This window comes from Muscardinus avellanarius (genome assembly GCF_963383645.1).
Source record: "Muscardinus avellanarius genome assembly, chromosome: 12".
Lineage (NCBI taxonomy): Eukaryota > Metazoa > Chordata > Mammalia > Rodentia > Gliridae > Muscardinus > Muscardinus avellanarius.
The window spans coordinates 80,179,374-80,204,547 of NC_137798.1; the positions used below are offsets into that span (position 1 = coordinate 80,179,374).

The window sequence follows — 25,174 nt, forward strand, 5'->3', positions numbered from 1 at the left end:
AACAGCATGAAAAATAATAACTTTCCAGTTGCAAAGTGTAGGACTCTTGCATTTGGTCTGTACTTGGAGATTATTTTTTTCTTTTATATATCATAGATATAAAGGATGGAAAAATGTAGGCATGTTAGGAGAAGATAAGGCTTTATTCCATTTTTCTGTCTCTTATAGCGCCCTGTATCTGCACAGTTTCAATCATCAAATACCACACAGGTAAGTTCTGGATCATTGGGAGACTTCATTCAAATTTTATTTCCTTTCCATGAATGGAAAACCTTTTAGCTTTAGCCATCCACAGTACATAGTCATATGTCTGCTTTTTGCATAGCTTATTAAAAAAAAGAGGTGAAAGGGAATGCACAGAGATCTTCTTGCTTATAGAAGAATTGAGAAGATACAGGAGCTTACGAGTCCTCTTTTCCTCATAGTGATTGTGCTGTGATTGGACTCAGTTGAATTTAAATGATGAACAGGGCATAGAGTCATATCCAATTACGTTGACCAAAATATTTTAGAAAAGAAACATTGCAGTCTACAAATGAATTTTGTTTGGTTCAGACATTGTAATGAAACATACGGTTATCAGCAGCTTGATATTAACATTTTTACATTGGGCTATATTTGAATTCCTTAACATGACATTTCATATATGGAGTGGTTTGTACTTGAATCGTAGAAACCTCCAATTAATTAGTATTTTAGATAATGCCTTTAAATTAAAAATAAATCTTTCTCTTACTGTTCTTGTCTGTAGTATTTGAGATTAACTGTTGCTTTTGGAGTAATAGGCTAGAAGTGTGGGTCTTCTTCCTGCTTTCTGTTGCTTTTTTGGGAGATAAGTGTCACTACAACTATTAGTTATTTAGCAAAAAACTCCGTATATTATTATCAGCATTTGTTTTCCGATGCAGTTTTTGGCACGTTTAAAAGTTTGATTGTAACTTTGTTAACTATTACTTCTGATAAAATGATTTATATAGTCTATAAAGAAGTGAAAGAGGCATACTGGATGCCTCATCTTGTGTCTAGCAACTGGTTAATTCGCTTCTGTAAGTTTTTGTTTTACATTTTGGTGTTGATGGTAGAACTCAAAACTTTGTCACATATAGTTTTATATTTACTAAGTACCTAAATATGCTGGCTATTATCCATGGAAAAAACAAAACAAAAAATAAGGCTGTTGACTTCAAAGAGCTTACATTCTTAATATTCCTTGAACTAAATCTGCTTAAACATGCTGTTTCGTAGCCTTCTCAGTTTGATGTCAAAAGTGTCAAATACACAATTTTAATCTTAATTTCCCTTTGTCTGTTTTAATTCCATTACATCTAGCTGTTTTTCTTGAATTGCTATAGGTTACAGTAGCTTCTTTGAGAGCAGGGTGTCTCTCTAGTCCTTCTGCCTTTCTGGCCTTATTCATCCACCTTTATACATGTTGAATTATTTGACTCCTATTCGGTACAGTGTTCTACTTGTCACTGTCTTTCTGTTAATGTGACATTCAACTCTGCAGTAGTTTCATGAGAACTAGCAGAAAAAAAGTGGGGGAGGAAGGGAAAGGAGAGAGAAGTGCAGGGGAGAGGATAGAAGGGAAAAAGAAAGAAATTTCTGCTCTGATGACTTAGACTACGTCATGTTTTCATTATGAAGTTTTTTTACTAGTTTTATCCTTGATCTTTCTTTTCCTTTTGAATCCATAATGTATATCTCCATGTTTATTTTCCCTAAAATGTCTATGGTTCAAATTTCTACCCATCAGTGATTGGATTGCCTGGTATTATAGAAAGAACATGGACTTTAGACACAGATGTACCCAGACTTAAATTTGATCTGTGCTAAGACCCTGGGTAAGTTCCTTTAACTCGCTGAGGCTCAGTTCCCCATCTGCCAAAGGGGGATCATAATACATACATGAAGTTTTGGTGGAAAAAGGATGGACCATATGTAAAATATTTAGTGCTGTGTGCATGGTTCAATCCCTGAAGAGCCGGCCCCTCACTCGGAGCCTCATTTTTCCCCTTTTTTATTGTCAGTATCTGGTATTATTCTGATACTCTTCAGTCCACAGTGCTGTTCTTCACACTATCACCCACAAATACTACTTTGTTAATTTATTTGTATTGTTTATTTCTCTTTCCAGACATTAATAAAATGTCTTAATAGTGTTGCTTAATACCCATTCTGGAAATTACACCTTAACTTCATTCACTGCCATTTATATTATCTTACAGTTAGCTTTGAACTTTTTTTTTTTTTTGTCAGTATATTCTATTCATTGTCTTATGGCATTAACCCCTGACTGGAAATAGAATTTAAAATAAATATCTTGCCAGGCGTGGTGGCGCACACTTGTAATCCCCGTGCTTGGGAGGCGGAGACAGGAGGATCGCGCAGGTTCGGAGCCAGCCGCGCTGGCGTAAGAGACCCTGTTTCAAAAAATATAAAATAGGGTCTGGGAGTGTAGCCTGGAGGTTAGAAGGGCTTCCAGGAACCCCAGTACCACCAAAAAAAAAAAAAAAGTAAAAACAAAAATTGTATAAATAAATGTTATGAAAAATGGATAAATGTTACAAAAATGTATAAATAAATAAATGTTAAAAAATAAATATCTTATGAAATATTCTCAAATGCTTCTCTAAAACCCAAAGGTATTAAATATATCTACTGTAGTCCCCTCTTTTGTTAATTTTGTTCTAAGAGTCAGACATTTAAAGCATGTTTTAAAATAAATAAAACAGTCTCCATACTACTGTCCTTCATGAGCCCATTAAATTTCAAATGTTTATGAATTTTTTCTTTTAATATTTGTTCCATTATTTTACTAGGGATTCGAGGTAGACCAGGTGTTAATCACGAAGAGCATACTTCTTATATTTTTGAAGACTGGTACCTCATTTAATTTTTTTTTTCTAATCCTCTGTACTTTCTCCATTCTCCATGATTTTTCAGATATAATTTCAAGTGGTTTTGGTAAGTTTTTTTGTTTTTAAAGCCAATACCCATAATAAGAAGATGCATGTGTCTCAGATTTGCTGACTTATATTTATTCCAAATTTCCAGATAATTCATATCTCTTTTTTTAAATTTATTTTTTAATTTTTTGAAATTTTTTATTGGTGCATTATATTCATACATCATATTGGGGTAAAAAACTTGTGCGTACATACATGTACACATCACCGATTTAACCCCTACCCAATTCCCACCCCATTCCCTCCCCATCCCTCCTTCCCTTGCTTGGCTTAGTGGTTGACTTCGATATGTTTAAATACATTGTGTGTTTTAGAGAATTTCCTTTCCCCCCCCTCCCATCCCCTCATTTAGGTTATCTTGTTTGCTCCTCTATAGGATTTCCTTTTGCATTTAGAGTTCCTCCTATGACCCATTTCTTCTTAGCTTTCACATATTAGGGAAAGCATCTGATTTCTTATTTTTTGTGACTGACTAATCTCACTTAGCATAATGTCCTCCAGTTCCATCCATTTCCCTGAAAATGATGTAATTGAGTTTTTTTTTATGGCTGAGTAAAATTCTACTGTATACATATCCCACAGTTTTGTAAAATCCATTCATCTGTTGATGGACATCTTGGCTGGTTCCATAGTTTGGCTATGGGTGAATTGAGCAGCTGTGAACATAGATACACATGCATTAGTTTGGTAGTTTGGTTTCTTTTCTTTTGGGTAGATACCCAACAGTGGTATTGCTGGATCAAATGGTAGATTTGTTCCCATTCTTCTGAGGATTCTCCATACTGTTTTCCAAAATGGTTGCACTAATTTGCAACCCCACCAACAATGTTTCAGAGTTCCCACATCTCCACATCCTCGCCAGCATTTGTTGTTTGTGTTTTGAATGATTGCCATTCTAGTTGGAGTTAGGTGAAATCTCAGGGTAGTTTTGATTTGCATCTCTCTGATTGCCAGTGATGTTGAGCATTTTTTCATGCATTTATTGGCCATTTGAATTTCTTCTTTCATGAAATGTCTATTTAGTTCGCTGGCCCATTTTGTTATTGGATGCTTTGTTTTCTTAGTGTTGAGTTTCTTGAGTTCTCTGTATATTCTAGATATTAGTCCTCTATCAGAGGTGTAGGTGGCAAAAATCTCCCATTCTGTTGGCTCTCGATTGAGGTTCTTGACAGTTTCCTTTGCTGAACAGAAGCTCTTCAGTTTCATGCAATCCCATGTATCGAGTCACCTTTTAATTTGTTGTGCCTTTGGGGTCAAAGAAGAAAATAACTTTATTTAATCACATCTCACAGGGGTCTAATTGGACAACTTTTCTGAAGTTACCATTTTAGATAAGACTCATTGAGATTAAAAAAAATCTTTGAGCAATTACTTTAGTGCAGCCAGCAAAAGGGGGAAAAAAAACCAAACTTTTGATTTCCTTACACTATATCTCCTTGTTAGCAGAGGAGCTGAAATCTCTGGTATGGCTAAGAATGGGAGAATGGAAGGTCACCCTGGATGCAGCAGGCTGAATATTGGGTAAAGAGATGCTTTAGGGCTGGCCTTATATGCCTTTCACCCTAACTAAACTTTTGGATCTTGGGCCGGGAAAGAAGTGTAATGCCTTAAACCTGGCCTCTGAGATCTCACTGTGATTGCCTACGGCTCTTTAGGGAGTTGGGAAGAGTCACTGGGAACCCAGGTCTAGGGACCCCAGTTCCCTCCGGAACTTGGGGCACTCAGTCCTTTAATGGTCCCCCTTGTCCTATGAGTCAGGCCTCAGAAGGCCCTTTTTGGCCTCCTGGTTGAGGGCATTTACATCAGAAATGCCCTTGTTCTCCAACCCTAAAGACTTGAGCCTAGGCTTCTGTGCTCGGCAAGAATTCTTTCATGGCTTTTGCCCGTATGTCTTTCCCTTTTCAAGACCCTATCAAACCGATTTGGCAGCTTGCAGTAGTAGACTTTGTCTTGAGGATGGCCTCCTCTTCTACTGGGTAAAGAATTAACTAAGAATGCCAGCACTTATTGTTTGAGTTGGTGATATAGCTTTAAACTCAGACCGTAAAAGCTGCTTATGGATAAATCCAACTTTAAACTCCCTTCTCCCCATTGGAGGCTTATCTGGGTAGTCTCAGAGGTTAAAGAACAGCTGAAGATAAGCTACTTCAATCCATCTTTTCTCCTTTTTTTTTTTACAAAATAGATCTAGTTGCTGAATGGTGTTATAATTTAAATCTCCCTGAGGGGGCCATGTGTCTCTGTCCCCCAGCACAAACTGTGGCCATTCTTGGGTGCAGAAAAAAATGAGAGCTTTCTTTAGCGTTTTAGGATCAAACTTTTCCCAGTTTTGGAGAACACATGCAAGTGGAGATCCGGCTTCCACTTTGGATTGAAGGGATCCCATCTGAGAGAGAAAGGGTGGGGTTTTAGTGGCCTACCTGGGCAAGGTCGCCCTCCCCCTTCCCAGAGCTTTCCAAACAAAAACCAATTACCCTAGCATTTAGGATATTGCTGGAATCCCATATAAGACAGAGAGAGGTATTTTGTGCTCAGAAGGTTGTCTTCCTGTCCCTGCACCCTGTGTGTGTGTGAGCTTTGAGGGTGGCCTCATTTCCCATCAGTTTGCCTCCCACTGGGAGGGTATTAAATGGGAAGGGGCTTTGCCACCCTTTCCCCTTGCTCCATATTCCCCTGTCCGATTGAGCTGCTTGGCCCTTCTCTGTCCAGATGAGTTTCCCTGCATCCCCTGAAGCTAGTACCCCAGTCAGGTGCATCCAGCTGGGATGCATGGAGCAGTGAGAGTGGCCTTACAGTCTACCAGAAGGGTAGTGCAGGCTTGAAGTTTTAGCCACCCTCCCTTCTGCCCTGCATTTGACCCCTCTCCTGTCCTGTCTTTCTCTCAATGAGGTTTTCTAGCTGAAAATATTGCCATTTAAAAAAAAAATCTTATTAATTTGCTTCCCTGAAAATATTCTCCAATCTTGATGGACCTAAGAATTCTGAGCTGCCACACAGTTGGGTGTGGCTCCCTCCTGAGCTTACTTCCCTGGGGGCTTTCTTATGCAAAATGGAGCTGTAACTGCCTGTTGAATGTCAGACAGTGCCTCTGGGTGTGGCCATTCACCTAGCAGGCCTGCCTGGCAGTTAGTTATCTGGCTGAAACTTTTGACTAGGTTTTGTTTTGTTTTGTTTTGTTTCTTGAGCTCTTGGAGAAGCTTACCCATTCAGGCTTCCAATAGCTGCTGGGATTTCAGAGCTGCTGGGGACTGCAAACTGCCATAGTTTATAGACCCCCAGGATGCACTTGGCCAGTGTTCCTAAGGGTGACACTTCCTAGATGCTGCCATTAAAAGCAAGCTAGCTTATCGCCCTAGAATCTGTTTCCAACTACAGGAAAAATCTCACTACCATTTTAGAAATGAGTGCTGGCTGGCATCTCCTGTTTGGGGAGCTTTCTGGAGGCTGGCTATGGGTCTTTCTTTTTAGATTTTTAGGCCTTTTAAAAGAGTGTCTCATCTTGGATGTGGGCAGAATGGACGGGCACTCATTGGGCCTATCATGCCTACACTATTTAATGGGGAATTTTCCCCTCCCCTGGAGATTCTGCCATAGCTAGTCCGTGGCAGGGAGGTCTCCACAGTTCCAGAGGGCCGTTGTCGCTGGCAATCCAGTCATTCGCCAGGATCTGGTCCTATTTTGGGGAGGGTTACTGACCTTCAAGATGCAGTGGCTTTCGGGCCACTGGCAAGATGCCCTGGAATTCACTTTCAGAGATGCAGTGCTGCAAAGGCTGCTCTATAGATATTGTTTTTAAGCTCAACAGCTCTACAGCTGGAGCTAAAGCTGCTGCTGTCCAGCTATCCACTAGCCAAAATGTCCTGTGAAAATTACTGACCCACGTGCCCCATGTTTCCCTATGTTGGGCGCCAAATTATGTTACAGTTTGGGGGTGAGGGTTACCGTTTGGGAAACTGTCCCCAGGGATCTTTGTTAGGCCCCTGGGAATAATTTCTTGGAAAACTCCAAAAAACAAAAAAACAGAAAAAGATTTTAAAAAAAAAGCGGGTTCTTGTCCTGAGCTAAGGATAAGTATTGCAGTAGCCCGGACTCTTGCTGAAGATTTAAAGAAGTTTATTAAAAAGATAGAAATACAGAAGACAGTTACAGCCACATGCCATTCAAAAGTGGCATGGGGGGGTGGTTTGAACAACTTCACCCTAGATAGGTAATTTTTGTTGTTGTTGTCAAACAATAAGTAGAAAAGCCTTCAAACCTTTCTTGAAAAATGTTCTCAGACCATTCAACTAATATTTTGCCTTTTACAAATGATATACTAAGTAAACATACTGTAAATATTTAAAAAATTGTTATATTACTTGTATTAGTTCCTTCTTTAAACAACTCTTTTTACACCCGTATTTCAACTTATGCTCTTCAGTGTATAGAGATTAAAGTTAAAATTGAGTTAAAATAGCCAGGCCTGGTGGCACATACTTGTAATCCCCGTGCTTGGAAGGCTGAGACAGGAGGATCGCACAGGTTCGAAACCAGCCTCAGCTACTTAGTGAGGCTCTCAGCTATTTAGTGAGATCCTGTTTCCAAAAATAATATATAAAAAATAGGTTTGGGAGTATAGCCCAGAGGTAGAAAGCCCCTGGCTTCCCAGTAACACCAAAAAAAAAAAAAAAAAAAAATTTTTTTTGAGTTTTAAATATTTCTCCAAATCCTTCTGCAAATTTTAATTCTCAACATTTGTTTATTGTTCCACAAATATTTATCGTTTTACTCTATACCGTTTACTCCCCTAGATGTTAGAGATAGCACAGTAAAAGCTAAACAAGTCAGAGTTTTTGCCTTCACATGTTGCTTACATTTGTTGACTTTGTGGGTTTTCTTTATGTAGGGATCTTATCATGGAGTTGCCTACTAAAAAATCTAGTTTTTATAATTCAAATATTAACTTTGAAGATTATTGTGAATTGTTCTGTCTGTGTCTAGAGGTAAAAATCATTCGGGGTTCTTTGTAAACCTGAGTTTATTGGTCTGTTTGGTCTACCAAAACAATATACCATAGACTAAGTGGTTTAAATAGTAGAAGTTTATTTCTCATAACTCTGAGACCTTATCTTGAATTGTAGGTGGCTGGTACAATTTTTATACACACATCGCCTGTTTTTCTCCATACATGGGGGAAAGCTGATGGGGGCAAGCAAGCTCTTTGGAAGTAATCCTGTTGGACCAAGGCTCCACTCTCATGACCTCATCTCACCCTAATTACCTCCCAAAGGCCTCCTCTTGAAATGCCATCACATTGGGAGTTAGGGCTTCAATGTAGGACTTATGGAGAGACACAAACATCCATGGATAGTCTAAACATAAAAATAATCATAATTGCTGACAATGGGACGACTTCTTCCCAGTTGAAACTTCTTGGAATCTAAAAGAACATTTGCAGCTGCAATTCTAGAATTATTTTCTTACTTCTTCTATTTGGCAGATTTATTTGTCTTATTTTGATCAGTCACTTAGTCACTTCATCTGTTTCGATAATATTGTATTATCATGCTTCATATCGTCTAACTTCCACTGCTGCCTTTCTGTTTCTCTGCTTGCATGACATCAGAAGCAGCAAAACCTTGTACTCACAGGACATGCCTGATCATTCTTCAGAGGCTGACAGAGCCTGGCTCTTTGGATCTCTGGGTCCTTGCACATGCTTTGACTTCCTCCTGCATCCAGTGTTTCCTCAGCCTGTTCCTCATAGCTCTCTTCTGTGTTGCTGATGACTCTCAGCATTTCCCCCTTTAGGAAGTTCTAAAACTTTCCATGGCCCAGGCTTTCCATCTGTGGCATAATAAATAGATTGTTCCCTGGTATTATGTCTTATATCTCAGCTCTTCTCTCCTTCCTAGTGCTGAATGTAATACATACACATTTACTTCTCTATGTGGCTGTTTTCAGATTTTATCTATATCCCTGAAATATTAGATGTACTTTAAAACCAAGATTAGAGTAAGTACTAGCTTAGAGAATACATGGACATCATTCCTCTCTTTTTCTGGCTTGTATCTCTCTCACCCATAGTATTTTTCTGCTCTTCTGTCTTCTCCTCTGGCCTTTGAATTTTTTTTAGCTTTAAACTGTTTCCCAAGGTTTTAGGCTAAGAGATAATTACAGAAACTGGGCTATAGATTTGAGATTTTTACATGTTAGAAAAGGTAATGATGTTAATTAAGTGAATGAACAGAGGGAAACAAGGACAGATGATGAAAACTGTTTTGCATTTTAAATATGCTTTCATTTCTTTCCTCTTTAGCGTTCCCGTCCACTCTCTGCCAGCGATGCAGAAATGAAAAACCTTGTGGGCTCAGCCCGGGAGAAGGTGCCGGGGAAGTTAGGTGGTTCTGTACTTGGTCTGTCAATGGAGGAGGTAAAGAAAACTCCATTTCTAGGCTTTGGGTTAACACAGGGTTCAGTGGAAATTAGCAAGTAATTTATAATATTCATGACAGACTCATGTCTTCCATGGAAAAGAGAATGATTCAAGATAGGAGAAAATTCTCAGAAAGTATCTTCAATGGAAATAATTCTTTTTTTTTCTTTCTTTCTTTTTTTTTTTGCGGTACTGGGGATGGAACCCAAGGGACATTCTCCCTCCGAGCTACACACCCAGCCCTACTTTTTTTATTCTTTATTTTGAAACAGGGTCTCACTGAGTTGTAAGGAGGAGCCTCCCTAAGCAGCTGAGGCTGTCTGCAAACCGCGATCCTCCTGTCTCAGCCTCCCAGATGCTGGGATTACAAGCGTGCACCACGACGCCCGGCTTCAGTGGAAATAATTCTTACTTGCATGCTTCTGCATATTCTTGGATCAGAATGCTTGTCTTTTGTCTGATAGCTACATGGATCCAGTTTTCAAAACAGGTACTCATTTTATTTTCTCTTTCTTCATCTAGATCAAAGTTTTACGGAGGGTAAAGGAAGAGAATGATCGGAGAGGTGGATTTATTCGCATATTTCCTACATCTGAGACATGGGAGATATATGGGTGAGGTGACTACCTTTTTTTTAAATTTCCATCTGTACTTCAGGTCCATAGAATTTGGAGAATCATAACACACTGTCACCATTGCTCTCATGTAGTGCCTTTTTATTTTTAATTTAAAACATGATGAATATTATCCAACCCAAGAACTAGGCCATCAATAGCAATTTTACCCACCTGTATATTATTCCTCTCTTCTTTTTATTCCCTGCCTCCTACCTAACTAGTGCCTTAACTCAGAGTTAGACACTGTCCTAAATTTTATGTTTATGATTACTTTCATTTAAAAAATACTTAATTATCTATGTATGTACCTAAATAATATGTTTTTTTTTTTTTATTGTACTGGGGATTGAACTCAAAGGTATTTGTTTTACCTTTGACCTATACCCTCAACCCTAATACTTTTCATTGTAGAACAGGGTCTCACTAGGCTACTATGTACTTCTGGCTTCGAACCTGCTACCCTACGGTCTCATTCTCTCAAGAACCAGGATTATAGGCATATACCACAGTGCCTGGTTTAAATTGTTTATTTTTAATTATCCCTGAAATCTAGCTTACCTGTACTAACATGCATCTATTTCGAATTTACATTGTGATGATTTCTAACAAATGTGAATGCCAATATAACTGCTCTTGTCACTACAATCAAGATATAAAATGTTTTCATCCTCTCCATAAGTACCCCTTTTACGGTCAAACTTCCCCGTGACTCCACGCCTTAGACACCAGCTGAACTGCTTTCTGTCACTATACTGTTCTAGAATTTTATATACATGGAGTCATATAATACACTTTGTGTCTGGGTTCTTCTGTTTGGCACTCTTTTGGGGGTTTAAGTGTATTGTTTTCTAAGGACTGGGGTCACGGGGAAGTGTGGCAGTAAAAGGAGTACTTATGGAGATGATGAAAACATTTTATATCTTGATTGTAGTGACAAGAGCAGTTAAATTGACATATCTGTCAGAAATCATCATCACAATGTAAGTTCAAAATGAACTGGTAGTTCATTTCTTACTACTGTGTTTTGTTCCGTTGTATGAATAGTCTACAATTTGTTTACCCATTCACTTGTGGACCATTTGGGTTGTGTCCAGTGTTCAGCTATTCTGAAGAAAGCTACTTGTGAACATTCATGTACAATTTCCTGTGCGCATTTCGGGTTTCACTTCTTCTGGGTAAACACCCACTAGTGGAATAGATGTGTCACATGATAATTGGTAGTGTTATTTTACATTTTTGCCAGTGGCATAGGCATTTTTTGTTGGTCCCTGTCTTTGCCAACACAATGTGTTGTCATGCTTTTTAAGCTTGAGCTAGTCAGTCTATTGTATTCATCAGCCTTTTCACAGCATAGTCTAAACGGCTTGACCATACAACTCGAGGAGGAAAGATTTGTGTTCACAATTTTCTTTGGTGACATTAGGGTTCGGTCCGTGTTAGGCTGGGGACCACAGATCTGAGTGAGGGCTTGGCAGCATCAGCAGGAGGGAGAGGAAGAATGAATGAGCTGTGCTCCTCACATCAAGGAGGCCAGAAGTGAGAGAGCTTAGGGGAAGAGGTAACATATGTAATCCCCAAAGCTGCAGCTCAGGACTCACTTTCTCTAGCCATACCCTAATGGGCTAGGCCACCACCCAGATAAGCCCATTACAATGGCTATATCTACTCTGAGAGTATAACCATCATGACTCAAGTACATTAACTCCAAACACCAATTTATGAGCTCAGGGGGCGATTCTGTATCTAACTATAACATATATCTCTATGGTTTCAGTTTGCTTTCATCTGAGGAATAATGATATCAAGCATCTATTCGTGTAATTAACATTTTTATCTTTCATTATTGTGTTTTAAAGTATTTTAATACTTCCAGTACGAGTCCTTTCTGAGATGTGTGTGTGTGTGTGTGTGTGTGTGTGTGTGAATATTTTCTCCCAAGTCTAAAGCAAAGGTTTATTTATTTATTTATTTATTTATTTATTTATTTATTTATTTATTGTGGGTCTGGGGAAGAACCCAGTGGCATTCGACCTCCGAGCTACACCTCATGCCCTATTTTTAATTCTTTATTTTGAAACCGGGTCTCACTGAGTTGCAGAGGACCTCACTAAGTAGCTGAGGCTGTCTGCAAACCGCAATCCTCCAGTCTGAGCCTCCCGAATGCTGGGATTACATGCATGCACCACCACGCCCGGCTTAGGTTTTCCTTTTTATAACAGTGGCTTTTGTTAAGGTTTAGACATTTTGTATTTCCTATACAAGAAATGTTTGCCATCCTAAGCATTGTAAAGCTTTTTCTCTTATATTTTCCTCTAGAAGTTTTATAATTTTAGCTTTATATTGGGTTTAATATATATGTGAATACACACAGACACATAGACACACATACACACACTTTGGATTCATTTTTCCTACCTCTTTTACCATTTTTTAATATTATTGCCCTAAGAGGACATAGTAAATCTTTGCTTTATCAATGTAATCTTCAAATAATATTATAGTATTTTCTGTATAATATAGAAATTTCACAACCAATATTCTTCCTATTCTTTTTTATTAAAATACATTTTATTTCTATAATAAAATCCCATAGCATATTATTTTTATTTAAATAACCAGTTATTATTTAAGGAAATTTAACTATAACAAAAAGTTTTCCACCGGATGTGGTGGCGCACACTTGAGACTGAGACAAGAGGATGGTAAGTTTGCAGCTAGCCTCAGCTACTTAGTGAGGCCCTCTGCAACTTAGTGAGACCTTGTTTCAAAAATAAAGAACAAAAAATAAGGCTGGGGATATAACTTGGAGATAGAATGCCCCTGGATTCCATCCTCAGTACCACAAACACAAAAAAGTTTTCTATATTTACACATATATTACCATTATTAAATATTGTTTGTTCTTTCATGTCAATTCAGGTTTTCATCTGTCATTTTCTTTCATCTAAAGAACTTTTGTTGTGTGTGTGTGGGGGGGGGTACTGGGGACAGAACCCAGGAGCATTCTACCTCCAAGATACACCCCTATCCCTATTTTTTTAATTTAAAACAGAATCTTACTGAGTTGCAAAGGGCCTCACTAAGTAGCTGAGACTGGCTGCAAACCGCGATCCTCTGTCTCAGCCTCATGATTGCTGAGATTACAAGCGTGCGCCACCATGTCCAGCTGAAGAACTGATTTTAGGATTTATTGTAGTGCAGATCTAATGGCAACAAATTATCTCAATTTCTGTTTATCAAAAAAAAGTCTTGTTTTATTTTTGTTGTTTGTTTTTTCCAGAACTGAACCCGGTATGTTCCACTCTGAACTACAGCCCCAGCCCTATTTTATATTTCATTTTGAAACAGGGTCTTCCTAAGTTGCTGAGGGCCTCACTAAGTTGCTGAGACTGGGCTTAAACCTGTGATCCTCCTGTCTCAGCCTCCCAAATACTGCAATTAAAGGCATGTGCCACCACACTTGGCTCTTATTTCATGTTAGAAAAAAATTTTTTAACTAGTTATAAAGGTTGACACTTTTTCCTGAGTACTTAAAAAACATCTTCCATCATCTTCCAATTTGCATTTTTCTAATGAAAAATGTGCAGTAATTATTGTATTTGTCTTTGGTGCATGGTGTTTCCCCTCCCCCCAGATTGCTTTTATGATTTTTTTTATGACTGACTTTCAGCAGTTTGATTCTGATGTGCCTTAGTCATTTTCTTCATGTTTCTTCTGTTTAGAATTTGTTAACCACATTAGACTGTGTTCTTGTAGTTCTCATCACATTTGGAAAACTTTTGTTCATTATTTCTTCAGATATATTTTTCTGGTTCCCATCTTTCCTATGTTTTTGTGGGGCTCTCATTACCTCTTAAATTGGCTTATATTTTATCATAAATAATTTAGCTGTGCTTGTATTTTTTCAAACATTTTTTGTGTGTGTGGTACTGGGTGTGGAGCCCAGGGGCTTTTCTACCTCCAGGCTATACTCCCAGACCTATCTTTTTTTATACTTTATTTGGAAACAGGGTCTCACTAAGTTGCTGAGAGCCTCACTAAGTAGCTGAGGCTGGCTTCGAACCTGTGCGATCCTCCTGTCTCAGCCTCCCAAGTGTGGGGATTACAAGCTTGTGCCACCACACCCAGCTCAAACTTTTCTTTCTCTTCATAATTTTAAATGGTTCTCTATTTTTCTGTGTTTTTAACGTCATTCATCATTTTGTCGGCAGTGCCTTATCCTGTATTAGGTCCAACAAAATTTTATTTCATATATTTTATTTTTCATCTGTAGAATTTACATTTCTCTTTCATGCCTTCCTTCATTTGTTCTTTATTATTCTTATGATTTCCTTTAGATTTTGTAGATATAGAGTAACTGTTTTTAAAATATTTTTTATTATGTCTTTCTGTCATCTCTAGGTCTGTTTCCATCACTTGTTTTTTGTTGTTGTTGTTTTTTGTTTTTGTTTTTGTTTTTCTTGGTGGTACTGGGGATGGAACACTTCTACCTCCAGACTACACTCCCAGACCTATTTTATATTTTTATTTGGAACCAGGGTCTCTTAAACCAGCGAGGTTGGCTTCGAACCTGCGTGATCTTCCTGTCTCCGCCTCCCAAGCTCGGGGATTACAAGCGTGCGCCACCACTTGGTTTTTCTTTTGTATATGACTTGTGTTTTTCACTTTCTTCATATATATGGTAATTTTCTATTGGATATTGGACATTGTAAGTGTTAAATCTTACAGGTTGGATTTTATTGCCTTGTTTTTTCTTTTTTTATACTGGGAATTGAGCCCAGGGGCATTCTACCTCTGAGCTATACCCCCAGCTTTTTTACGTATTAGGTTGAAATAGGGTTTCACTAAGTTGCTGGGCCTGACCCTAACCTGCAGGCTCCTGTCTCAGCCTCCCAAAAAAGTGCTAGGGTTATGGATGTGCACCACCACCGTATTTTATTGTATTTTGTTCTTAATTGTTCTTGATTCTGACAGATGCTCTTTGCCTAGCTCTGCAGACTCTTTGCCCTTTCTCAGTGGATTAGTTTTACCTAACAACTCAAGGGCCCCCCTGTAGTGATTTAGGATTTCTTCTTATGCACAACTTTTTCCTCTTCAGTATGTCACACTAAAAATTCTAGCTGTTCCTAGAACTTTTCTCATCTTAGAGACTGTTGGGCTCTACCCTAATCTTCTCGTTTTCTGCACAGTCTGATAATTGTAGTCAGAAAGGTAGGGCTTTGTTCATTTATTTCTATCAGAGATCCCAGTCCTGTGCTTTCAGTTTTTGAATGTCTATAAACTGTTGTTTGCTTATATACTCTCTAGTTCTTTATGCCAGGAGGGCAGGCCTTGTAGCAGTTTTCCTCTTATGTAAAGAAACAGAATTTTATTTTTAGTCTTAATTGCTTTTGAACTTTTTCTAAAAAACAATTGGCACGCTCCGCACACTCTTGCTTTCTTCATTAAGCTTATGTTACTGAGATTCATGTTGCCGCGTACAGGTAGAATTCATAGCTTTTCAATGCACTGCTAGACTTTACCATGTGTTTATATTGCTGTTACTTTTTCCATTTTTCTACTGATGGACATTTGACTTCTTTCTGGTCTTCTGCTGTTAAGGACAGCTGTGCTATAAATATTCCTGCATGTGTCTCTGGGGTATATTTCTAGGAGTGGATTGCATCATGCAGCTTTCCTAGAAGAAAGTTTATTCAGTGAGGCAGTATATACCAGTCCCTCAGGCATACACTAAAGATCAGGGTAGTTCACACAAGGAAACCTCCGTAGACTTGGCGCAGCTCTGTCGGGAACACCTGGTACAGCAGAGTACTTGCCGCTTGTTATGGGGATAGGGTCTAGGCAGAGGCACAGGATCCATGGAGGTGTGGTCTCTGAAGAGACTTGTCTGGCTGCACTGCAGCATCAGTGTTGGGCAGCTGCATGGAGAAAGTATAACTAAACTGTTGGTTGTAGATTATCCAACTCTATGATGCAGGGCTGAAAGGGAAAGCATGTGCCTCTGCAGTAGACATCAGAGAGTCACTAAAAACTCTTCAGCTGAGAAATAACACGATGGAAGCAAATTCCTGTCTGCATTTTTATGCCCTTTTTGCATCTCCCATGCCCAATTTCATTTCACCTCGTCTATATGTAGAATTTCTTTGGTAATTTTATTTTAATCTTTGAGTTTTATTTTCTGAATTTAGTTTATCATTTTTATTAATCCAAGATCAGTTTAATCTTCTTCAGGCTAATTTCATTTCTTTTTTTTTTTGTGGTGGTACTGGGGTTCCTGGAAGCGCTTCTACCTCCAGGCTACACTCCCAGACCTATTTTTATATTTTTTTATTTGGAAACAGGATCTCTTAAGCCAGCGTGGCTGGCTTCGAACCTGTGCGATCCTCCTGTCTCCACCTCCCAAGCGCAAGAATTATAAGCGTGCGCCACCACGCCGGGCTTTCAAGCTTATTTTTAGGCATTGTTATGGTTTATTTTTAAAAGGCATTAGATTCGAGCCTTGGTGCACACTTGTAATCCCAGCATTCGGGAGGCTGAGACAGGAGGATCATGGTTTGCAGACAGCCTCATCTACTTAGTGAGGCCCTCTGCAACTTAGTGAGACCCTGTTTCCAAATAAAGAATAAAAAACAGGGCTGGGGGTGTAGCTCAGAGGTAGAACGTCCCTGAGTTTCATCCCAGTACCTCAAAAAAAAAAAAAAAAAAAGGCATTGAATTAATGCTTATGTCTTCTTATTTATTTATTTATTTATTTATTTATTTATTTATTATGGTGGTACTGGGGTTCCTGAAAACCCTTTTACTTCCAGGCTACACTCCCAGACCTATTTTATATTTTTATTTGGAAACAGGGTCTCTTAAGCCAGCGCAGCTGGCTTCGAACCTGCACCATCCTCCTTTCTCCGCCTACCAAGCGTGGGGATTATAAGCGTATGCCATCATGCCCAGCATCTTTTTATTTTCTAAATTGAGTCCTTTTTCTTTTTTCTTCCATTTTAATCCTCTTGCTGTTTCTCTAGTATTTTATAATTTTAATTTGAACAACTGTATATTCATTTACAGCTTTAAAAACTATATATTTCAAGCCAGACATGGTGCATACCTGTAATATCAGTATTTGAGAGGTTGAGACAGTAATATTGCAGGTTCAAGGTCAGCCTCATCAACTTAGTGAGGTTCTGTTTCAAAATAAAATAGGCCTGGAGGTATAGCTAAGAGGTAGGAAGCTCTAAGGTTCAATCTCCAGTACCACAATAAAAGGGAAACAAAACAAAAACAATATATTCAGCTGGATGTGGTGGTGTACACCTATAATCTCAGTACTTGGACAGCAGAGACAGAAGGATCACAGGTTTGAAGACAAGCTCAGCAATGTAGCAAGACCTTGTTTCAAAAAATATGTGGGAAGCCAGGGAGAAAATAGGACATAGGAAGGACTCCAGACAAAGGAGGAGAAACCTCAGATGAGTAAAGAGATGGGAGGGGGAGGGACACACCCTAATGCACGTGATGTGCATTCACAACCATATCAGAGTTAATCATTGTGCTGAACACATGAGCTCAGGAAGGAGGGGGGATGCGGTGGGAATCGGGGAGGTCTAATGAGTGATGTACACATGTAGGTCTTTACCAACTTGTACCTCATCAAGATGTATGGTTAAATGGACCAATAAATTAAAAAAAATAAAAGGGCCATGAATGTAGCTCAGAGGTAGAATGCCCTGGGCTTAATCCCCATTACCAAAAAAAAAAAAAAAAAAAAAAAAAATCCATGTATTTTTAGAAATAGTATATGATAACCTGTTACTTCTCTGTGTGGCTCATGGCTTAATTTCTATATTTCTGTCTTGAACTGAGCTTAATAAATCACTGACTTCTTCCTTTTTCTTCCAGGTCCTACCTTGAGCACAAGACCTCCATGAACTACATGCTGGCAACACGCCTCTTCCAGGACAGGTGAGGATTTGCTAGACTTAACCATGGAGGACCGCATCATCAGAGTTGAAAAAGTACATGCAAAAGAAAGAAAGGAGCTGTATAAAAATCTTCATGTAAAATCAGTGTTAGAGAAGGCCTTGCATAAAACACAGAACCTCATTTTCTAGAATTTACCAGTAACAATTAGCACTTTGTCATTTGTCAGTAACCCAGAATTAAACCATAAAGATCTTTGAGCAGTTGTGACAGCTGCCCTAAACTATTCTTCTTCCAAGGTGGTCAGTTTCTTTTAAAACTCAGACACAATTTTAACAGACATAGTTTTTTTTTTTCTAGACCAGAGGAGATTAGTTTTATCAAATCATTAAAAGTAGAAGGGCGATAATTCACATAGTTGTTAATACACTGAGACTTGTTAGAAATGACAACTAATAATCTCAATACAAGGGAGACCAGGTAAAAGATGGAAAACAGACACTGGAATTCAGATGGCACAGCAGTCGGGGGCTGCTTAGTCAACCATGTGCCTTTATGGCCCTTGAGACATAATTATATTGAATACAGGTTAGTAATTGAATAAAGATTAACAGATTAATATGGCCTCTGTGCAAGTATGACATACAAATTTGTGAATGGCTTCATTTTTTTTAATAAAATAAGGCAATCTAGTTATTTAGAGAAATTATATTACTTTCAGGATTTTTTTTTAACTATTCTCTAAGTAGATACCCAGATTTTAGCCACTTATGATAGTTTTAGTATTTATTATAAGAAAATTCAGGTTTGTACTTTATATTTGTGATGAATAGCATTGGTTAAGCACATCCAGAGCTTTTGGTGGAAAAGGATTTACTGGGAAGTGTTGAAATCTCAGATCTTTATTTATGAACTGGGGCTTGGAGATTTTCCCTACCTCTATAAAACCTTTAATAGTGTTTCTTCATCTATGGAGTTCAGATGCTTTACTAGAGTATATTCTGATATATCATTTTTTAATATTTTGGTTTTGTGGTAAGTTCTTTCAGTCTAAAGTTTTAAGTCTGTCTACTGTGGGAAATAAAACAGTCCCCTTATTCTCTTTCCCTTCCTGGGGAACTTTTGTTAGATACATGTGGCTATATCCTCCATATTTCTTTGATTTTTTGGTATTCTCCATCTTGTCTCTTAGCTTTTTTTTTGGGGGGGGGCAGGAGGTCTGGGGATGGAACCCAGGGGCATCCAACCTCCAAGCTATACCCCTTGCCCTATTTTTTATTCTATATTTTGAAACAGTGTCTCACTGAGTTGCAGAGGGCCTCACTAAGTAGTTGAGGCTGTCCGTGAACCACGATCCTTTGGTCTCGGCCTCCCGAATGCTGGGATTACAAGCGTGCACCACCATGCCCGGCTTCTCTTAGCTTTTTATTCTTGGAGATTTCTTGAACTTGTCTTTTAAAACTCTAAATTTGGACAGATGGGGTGGCACACACTTGTAATTTCAGTACTTGGGAGATTAAGGCAGGAGGAGGTTGGATTTGAGACTCGCCTGAGCAACTTAGTGAGACCCTGTTTGAAAATTTATAAAAAGCGGGCTGGAGTTGGCTTGGGGTTGACTATCTAGTACCCTCCCCCCAAAAAGCCCACAAAAATCTCTAAATTGATGAGGCTTTTGTTCATTATCATCAAATTGCTTTTGTTGGGGGGGGGGTCTGGAGATGGAACCCAGGGGCATTCTACCTCTGAGCTACACCCCCTGCCCTATTTTTTATTCTTTATTTGAAACAGGATCTCACTAAGTTGCGGAGGGCCTCTCTAAGTAGCTGAGGCTGTTCGCGAACTGCAGTCCTCCCATCTCAGCCTCCCGAATGCTGGGATTACAAGTATGCGCCACCATGCTTTATATCTTATGGAAATAATGTCTTTTCAGGTCTCTGTGTCTTAATTTGTTTAAAGTTCCTTTCAGTTTTTTTGGATTGTATAATTCCTCTGTAATAGTTTTGTTTATTCATCTTGTTCATTTCAGTTTTTATTGTCTTATATCTTCATATCTTTGATGCTCTTTGATTGTCCAGTCATGGTTAGAGGTAATAAATTGTTTGCTTAAAATAGGTAGTTTTCATGTTTTTCCCCACAGGTTGTAGATGTCTCTTTCTGAAACGACGTGGACTCTGTGCTTGAGAGTAGATCTTTCCTTACTTGGTTTTCCCATGAAGGGGAAAGGGGACACAACAGGCTGGGGTGCACCGTGCTGGCCTAAACTAGGACGCATTCCCTTAGGCATAGCATTAGTAGTAAGACTTTTGAGACGTCATACCATATGTGCGTCTTTATTAACACGTTAAATAAGAAGACCTAACAGCTGGTCTAATAACTACCATAATTGCAAAGAATAAAGAATAAGAATTGACAGTATTTTGAGATCCTTGTGACAATTCTCAGTATAATGAAAAAAATGTATTTTGCTAATGAAGTTACACTATTCTAGTTTCCTGAATTTATTTGGAGGAATGTTACATTTTAATCCAAGGATATAATTTTATTTTTTCCATTCAAGTTGGTACCCCCTGCATTCTTTCTTCACGTTCCAGTTAACAACTCCTGCCTATAAAACATTCTAAAAAGTTTAATTAAGAAAACATAAATTTCCCTGTTTAGCAAAGAAATACCCTTATGATTTACTCTTACCATTTTAGCCTAATCTTCACTTTTCCACACCAAGCCATATCAGGCGACAGATCAGGCGATATTTACTTGCTCTTTTACATCTTCTTGTCCTTATGAACTCCTTTTCCCTTGGACTGGCTTGAGCTCTGTCCTTCCTCCTCTGACCTTGACTGGGAGGGGTATTCTTAGCCCTTCTTATATCCGCTGGTCTGTTTTAGATTCCTAGATTGCATTAAATTTTCTGTTTACTCACTTGTACTTTACAGATTGGCCCTTTAGAGTGGGGACTCTGTTATGTTCAGCTTCATCTTATGTTCATTTTTGCCAGTGTGATAGGAGCACGCATAAACACACACACTGCAAACACTGAAAATAGGAAACCAAGTTTGTTCCAAGTTGCAATATCTTCCAGTAAATCTCTTCTCTTTGGCCTGGATTGATGGGTTTCATCTTGGAAATCTTATTGTGTTATTATCAGAATCATTTTTAGATTAACTCTCTACTTGTTTCTTTTAGGTTAATTTGTTCTGCCTTCTCTCCCTGCCTCTATTCTTCACCTGCCTAGCCACCATCCTGCCTTAGCAGAATGTCTTATATATCGTCTTACTCTATGGAGGCAGGTGTTTGTTTGTTTGTTTGTTTGTTTGGGGTGGTACTGGGGACTGAGACTCGGGGCATTCTACCTCTGAGCTACACCCCCAGCCCTATTTTATTTTAATTTTGAAATAGGGTCTCATAGATTGACGAAAGTCTTACGACTTGCTGAGGTTATTCTCGAACTTGTGATGATCCTGTCTCAGCCTCCCTAGTACTGGGATTATAAGCCTGTGTCACCATGTCTGGCTTCTGGTATCAGTTTTAACCCTGGCTGCATACATTATGTTTATGCCTAGGTCTGAGCTCAGAATGAAGTCGTGGTCCTTACTAAAAGCCATCATTGCAGGTTACCAGAGAAAACAGTATCTGGTTGAAAAAGTTAAATATAATGAGACAATACCAAGGCATTCATTCATAGGAACAGAAAATATGGGAAAGACAAAATATCTTGATGAATTCTTAACTTTTCAATTGATATTTCTGTAAACATAATCAACACTGCATTTTTCTTAGTTACATGCTGTATAATTACTATTTGACATTTTTGAAATTACAAAATTGTAGAATGGACAGATTAACAGGATAGGAGTAAGGTAAGAAGAGTGTGTGGTTACAAAAGAGCAATCAGGGGATCCTTATGATGGGTGATATAATTGTTTAGTGTCTTGTCTGTGGTGGTGGATTCATGAACCTTACAAAGTTGATAAAATTGTGCTAAGCTAAACATACACATACACAATGAGCACAAATAAAATGGGGGAAATCCCTTCTTCCCCTTCCTTCAAACTGTCAAGTACTAAATGAGGAGAGAATGCTTTAAAAGATAAAAGCCTATTTAAATATGAATATCACTCAGTTTCTGTGACTAGAGCCCAATATTACTTTAGAGATAGTAGAGATATTTGAGTTGTGGAATGTCTATTCCTGATGAACATCCTTTTAGAACTTCATGAGAATCGAGCTTGGTTTTTCTTTTCTTTTTTAATGAAATAGTTAAATGAAAATAGAGATCTGTGGTCTGAGACCTAAGACCTAGGCTCAAATGTAAAAGCTTTGAACTCTAACCATGGGCAGAGTGCAGGATTCTTTTATCCTTCTCCTGTATACAAGCAGGGCTAATAACTGATTGTTCTTTACATGATTGTTGCAACAAATAAGTGTAATTTGCTTTGGAAATAGACAAATGCAAACCATTATTACAGGTTTTCTCCAAAATATATTTGCTCTTTCCTTTTGTTTTTCATTGATCTTCCCCTTCAGCTCACAGTATTCTACTCTTCTTTGAGACTATTCTCCATTCATCCATTTGCTTCTCCTCCAAAGCTGTTCTCTCTATTCTAATTTCATATTGAATCTCTGTAATAAAGATTTCAAGAATGTTTATGTGTGTGTGAACTCCATAGTTAATATCTGAATAGCATTCTCTAACCCAGTTGTCCTTTCTACTTCTGTAGGGGAAACCCAAGAAGAAGCTTATTGACAGGAAGAACACGGTAACTGATTTTTAGTGTGTGACCATGCACAGACTAAGCATAATATTTTATATTACCATTTTCAACTTGGCTCAGCATGAACAGTAACATGAATAGTGTTTTTTTTTATTGGAAAAGTATTCTGTGTCCACTTTTTAGAAACCAAGTGTGAAATTTACATTATTATAAATACATGTATATTGTTTCACTGGATAATAATCGAATTCTTGTTTGGGAAGAGACCAGATTATTGATTTTTGAAGACCATTGCAATGTTAGAATCAGATCAGAGTTTGTATGTGGGCCTTGACATACTGGAAATATCCACTCTGTACCTTATGGGACTGCTTTCAGTTTGCCACAGAACTGAAAGTATGTAAAATGCCTGTGACTCTTTATTTGTGCAGAGAAATGTATAATTCTTTAAATTTTTCTGTTCAAATATTTTCATCATAAATGGTTAGAAAAAACAAAATAAATAGATATATCTAAAAGGGATTGTAACGTATTCGAGAATCTCATTAATTAGCCAGTATTCATGGCATGTTAGTCATATGCCAGGCAGTCTCATAAACATCATAGGTGTGGTGGTCATGAAGAAAAGCATACTTCTTTCCCTCAGAGAACTATCAGATTTACACTTTGCCCCAACATTCCATATCCTCCATTCCTTATACTAATTGGAATTTCTCAGTCTGTCTAGGTTCTCTTAGCTCATAGTTGTTCACTTAAAATATATGTCGATTTTTAAAAAATTAAAATATAGCTGGGTGTGGTGGCGCATGCTTGTAATCCCCACGCTTGGGAGGTGGAGATAGGAGGATTGCGCAGGTTCGAAGCCAGCCTCAATGGCTTAAAAGACCCTGTTTCCAAATAAAAATATAAAATATGTCTGGGAGTGTAGCCAGGAGGTAGAAGGGTTTCCAGGAACCCCAGTACCACCAAAACAAAACAAACAAATAATAAACACACACACACACACACACACACACACACATAATGTCTATAAAGAAAAAATGGTGGTGGGGGTATGGTACTAGTGTATGGTAGTAGGTGAGGGTATGGTACTAGAACCCAGAAGCATTCTACCTCTGAGCTCCACCCAGCCCTGTTTTATTTTTTGTTTTGAAATAGGATCTCACTAAGTTGCTGAGGCTGACCTCAAACCTGCAATCTTTCTGTCTCAGCCTCCCAAGTACTGGGATTACTGGTATGTGCCACCATACCAAATTTATCTTTTATTATGAAACAACAGCTGCTGAGTGTCTCGCTAAAGTGTTGAGGCTGGCCACAAACTTTTGATCCTCCTCTTTTAGCCTCCCAAGTACTGGGATTACAGGCGTGCGCCACCGATCCTGGGAAGAAGGAGATTTTTAGTTCTTCTCCATGTCTCTGAGCTTTTGGAAGTCATGTTTTCAGATGATTTTTATGGAGTTTTTATTGATAATTGCCCTGAAAGAAATTCCTTTTCCTCTAAAGAATCATTTTCTAGGCAATTTAGGCAGAAACAGTCTTATTTATAAAATGGACATTGGCTAATGAACATGAATAGTTCATCTTAATTTATTAGGGTATTAAATTAACTCCTACTCATTCAATTAGAATGAGCTCAAACATTAAGCTATGTTAAATCACATTAACTTTTTAAAAGCTATGTCTTGAGAAAGAAGAATGTTTGTGAGCTTATATAGAGAAGTCATGTTTACCTATATTTGTTTGCCTATACAATAATCAAATTTGACTAAGTTGACCAGATATTATTAAATAAATGGTGTGATGTTTAAGTCAGTTTTTTTTTTAATTTTCTTTAATTGGCTAAATATTTTAATAGCTCTATGACAGTGTGATTTAGTCTTTGGAACTATGATAAAAGCTAAGTTTGAACCATTTTGACGTTCACTAATAGCTTGGTTTGGAGATACAGAAGTATAGTCATAGCTGCTTGGGAGGCTGGAGCAGGAAGAACTACTTTAGCTCAGAAGTTTGTCTTTTTTTTTTTTTTTTTTTTTTGGAAACAGAGTCTCAATGAGTTGCAAAGGGCGTAGTTAAGTAGCTGAGGCTGTCTGTGATCCTCCAGTCTCCACCTCCCGAGTGCTGGGATTATAAGCATGCACCACCATGACCAGCTTGAGCTCAGAAGTTTGAAACCAGCCTGAGCATCATAGTGAGAACCAGCCTCAAAAACAAAACAAAACATTAATTTGCTTTCCATTTCTATTCCCACTGTCAGAACCCACCTGCTCTTCACTAAGAGCAGGTAGGTTTTCTATTCTAAATAAAACGCTTCCAAAAGAATTACTACTCTCTCTCCCTAGAAAGTCGTAAACAGACTAATATATATATATATATATATATATATATATATATATATATATATATATATATATCTTTTTGGTCATATACAGAGTCTTAAAAACTCCCAGAGGAGTTAGGATGATTCCTTGCCCTCAAAGTAAATAGCCTTCAAGTTGGAGAGAATTTAGAGCTAACTAGTTAGATCTTAGGTTCTGCGTGTGCAGAGTT

At 38.2% G+C, this 25,174-nt stretch overlaps 1 protein-coding gene across 3 annotated transcripts in view; it reads left to right on the top strand.

The window, feature by feature from the left end:
- TTLL5 (tubulin tyrosine ligase like 5) overlaps window positions 1-25,174 on the top strand; it is a gene marked incomplete at both ends in the record, with an annotated part of 224,442 nt that overhangs the window by 79,318 nt on the left and 119,950 nt on the right. Inside the window, 5 exons of one of the 3 annotated variants that reach the window (XM_080707336.1) lie at window positions 169-210; window positions 9,268-9,381; window positions 9,907-9,998; window positions 17,895-17,957; window positions 22,634-22,672. In XM_080707336.1, the coding sequence (XP_080563462.1) occupies window positions 169-210; window positions 9,268-9,381; window positions 9,907-9,998; window positions 17,895-17,957; window positions 22,634-22,672 (350 nt within the window). The remainder of the gene's footprint in view (window positions 1-168; window positions 211-9,267; window positions 9,382-9,906; window positions 9,999-17,894; window positions 17,958-22,633; window positions 22,673-25,174) is intronic. The other 2 variants (XM_080707338.1, XM_080707337.1) reach the window with 2 other exon arrangements.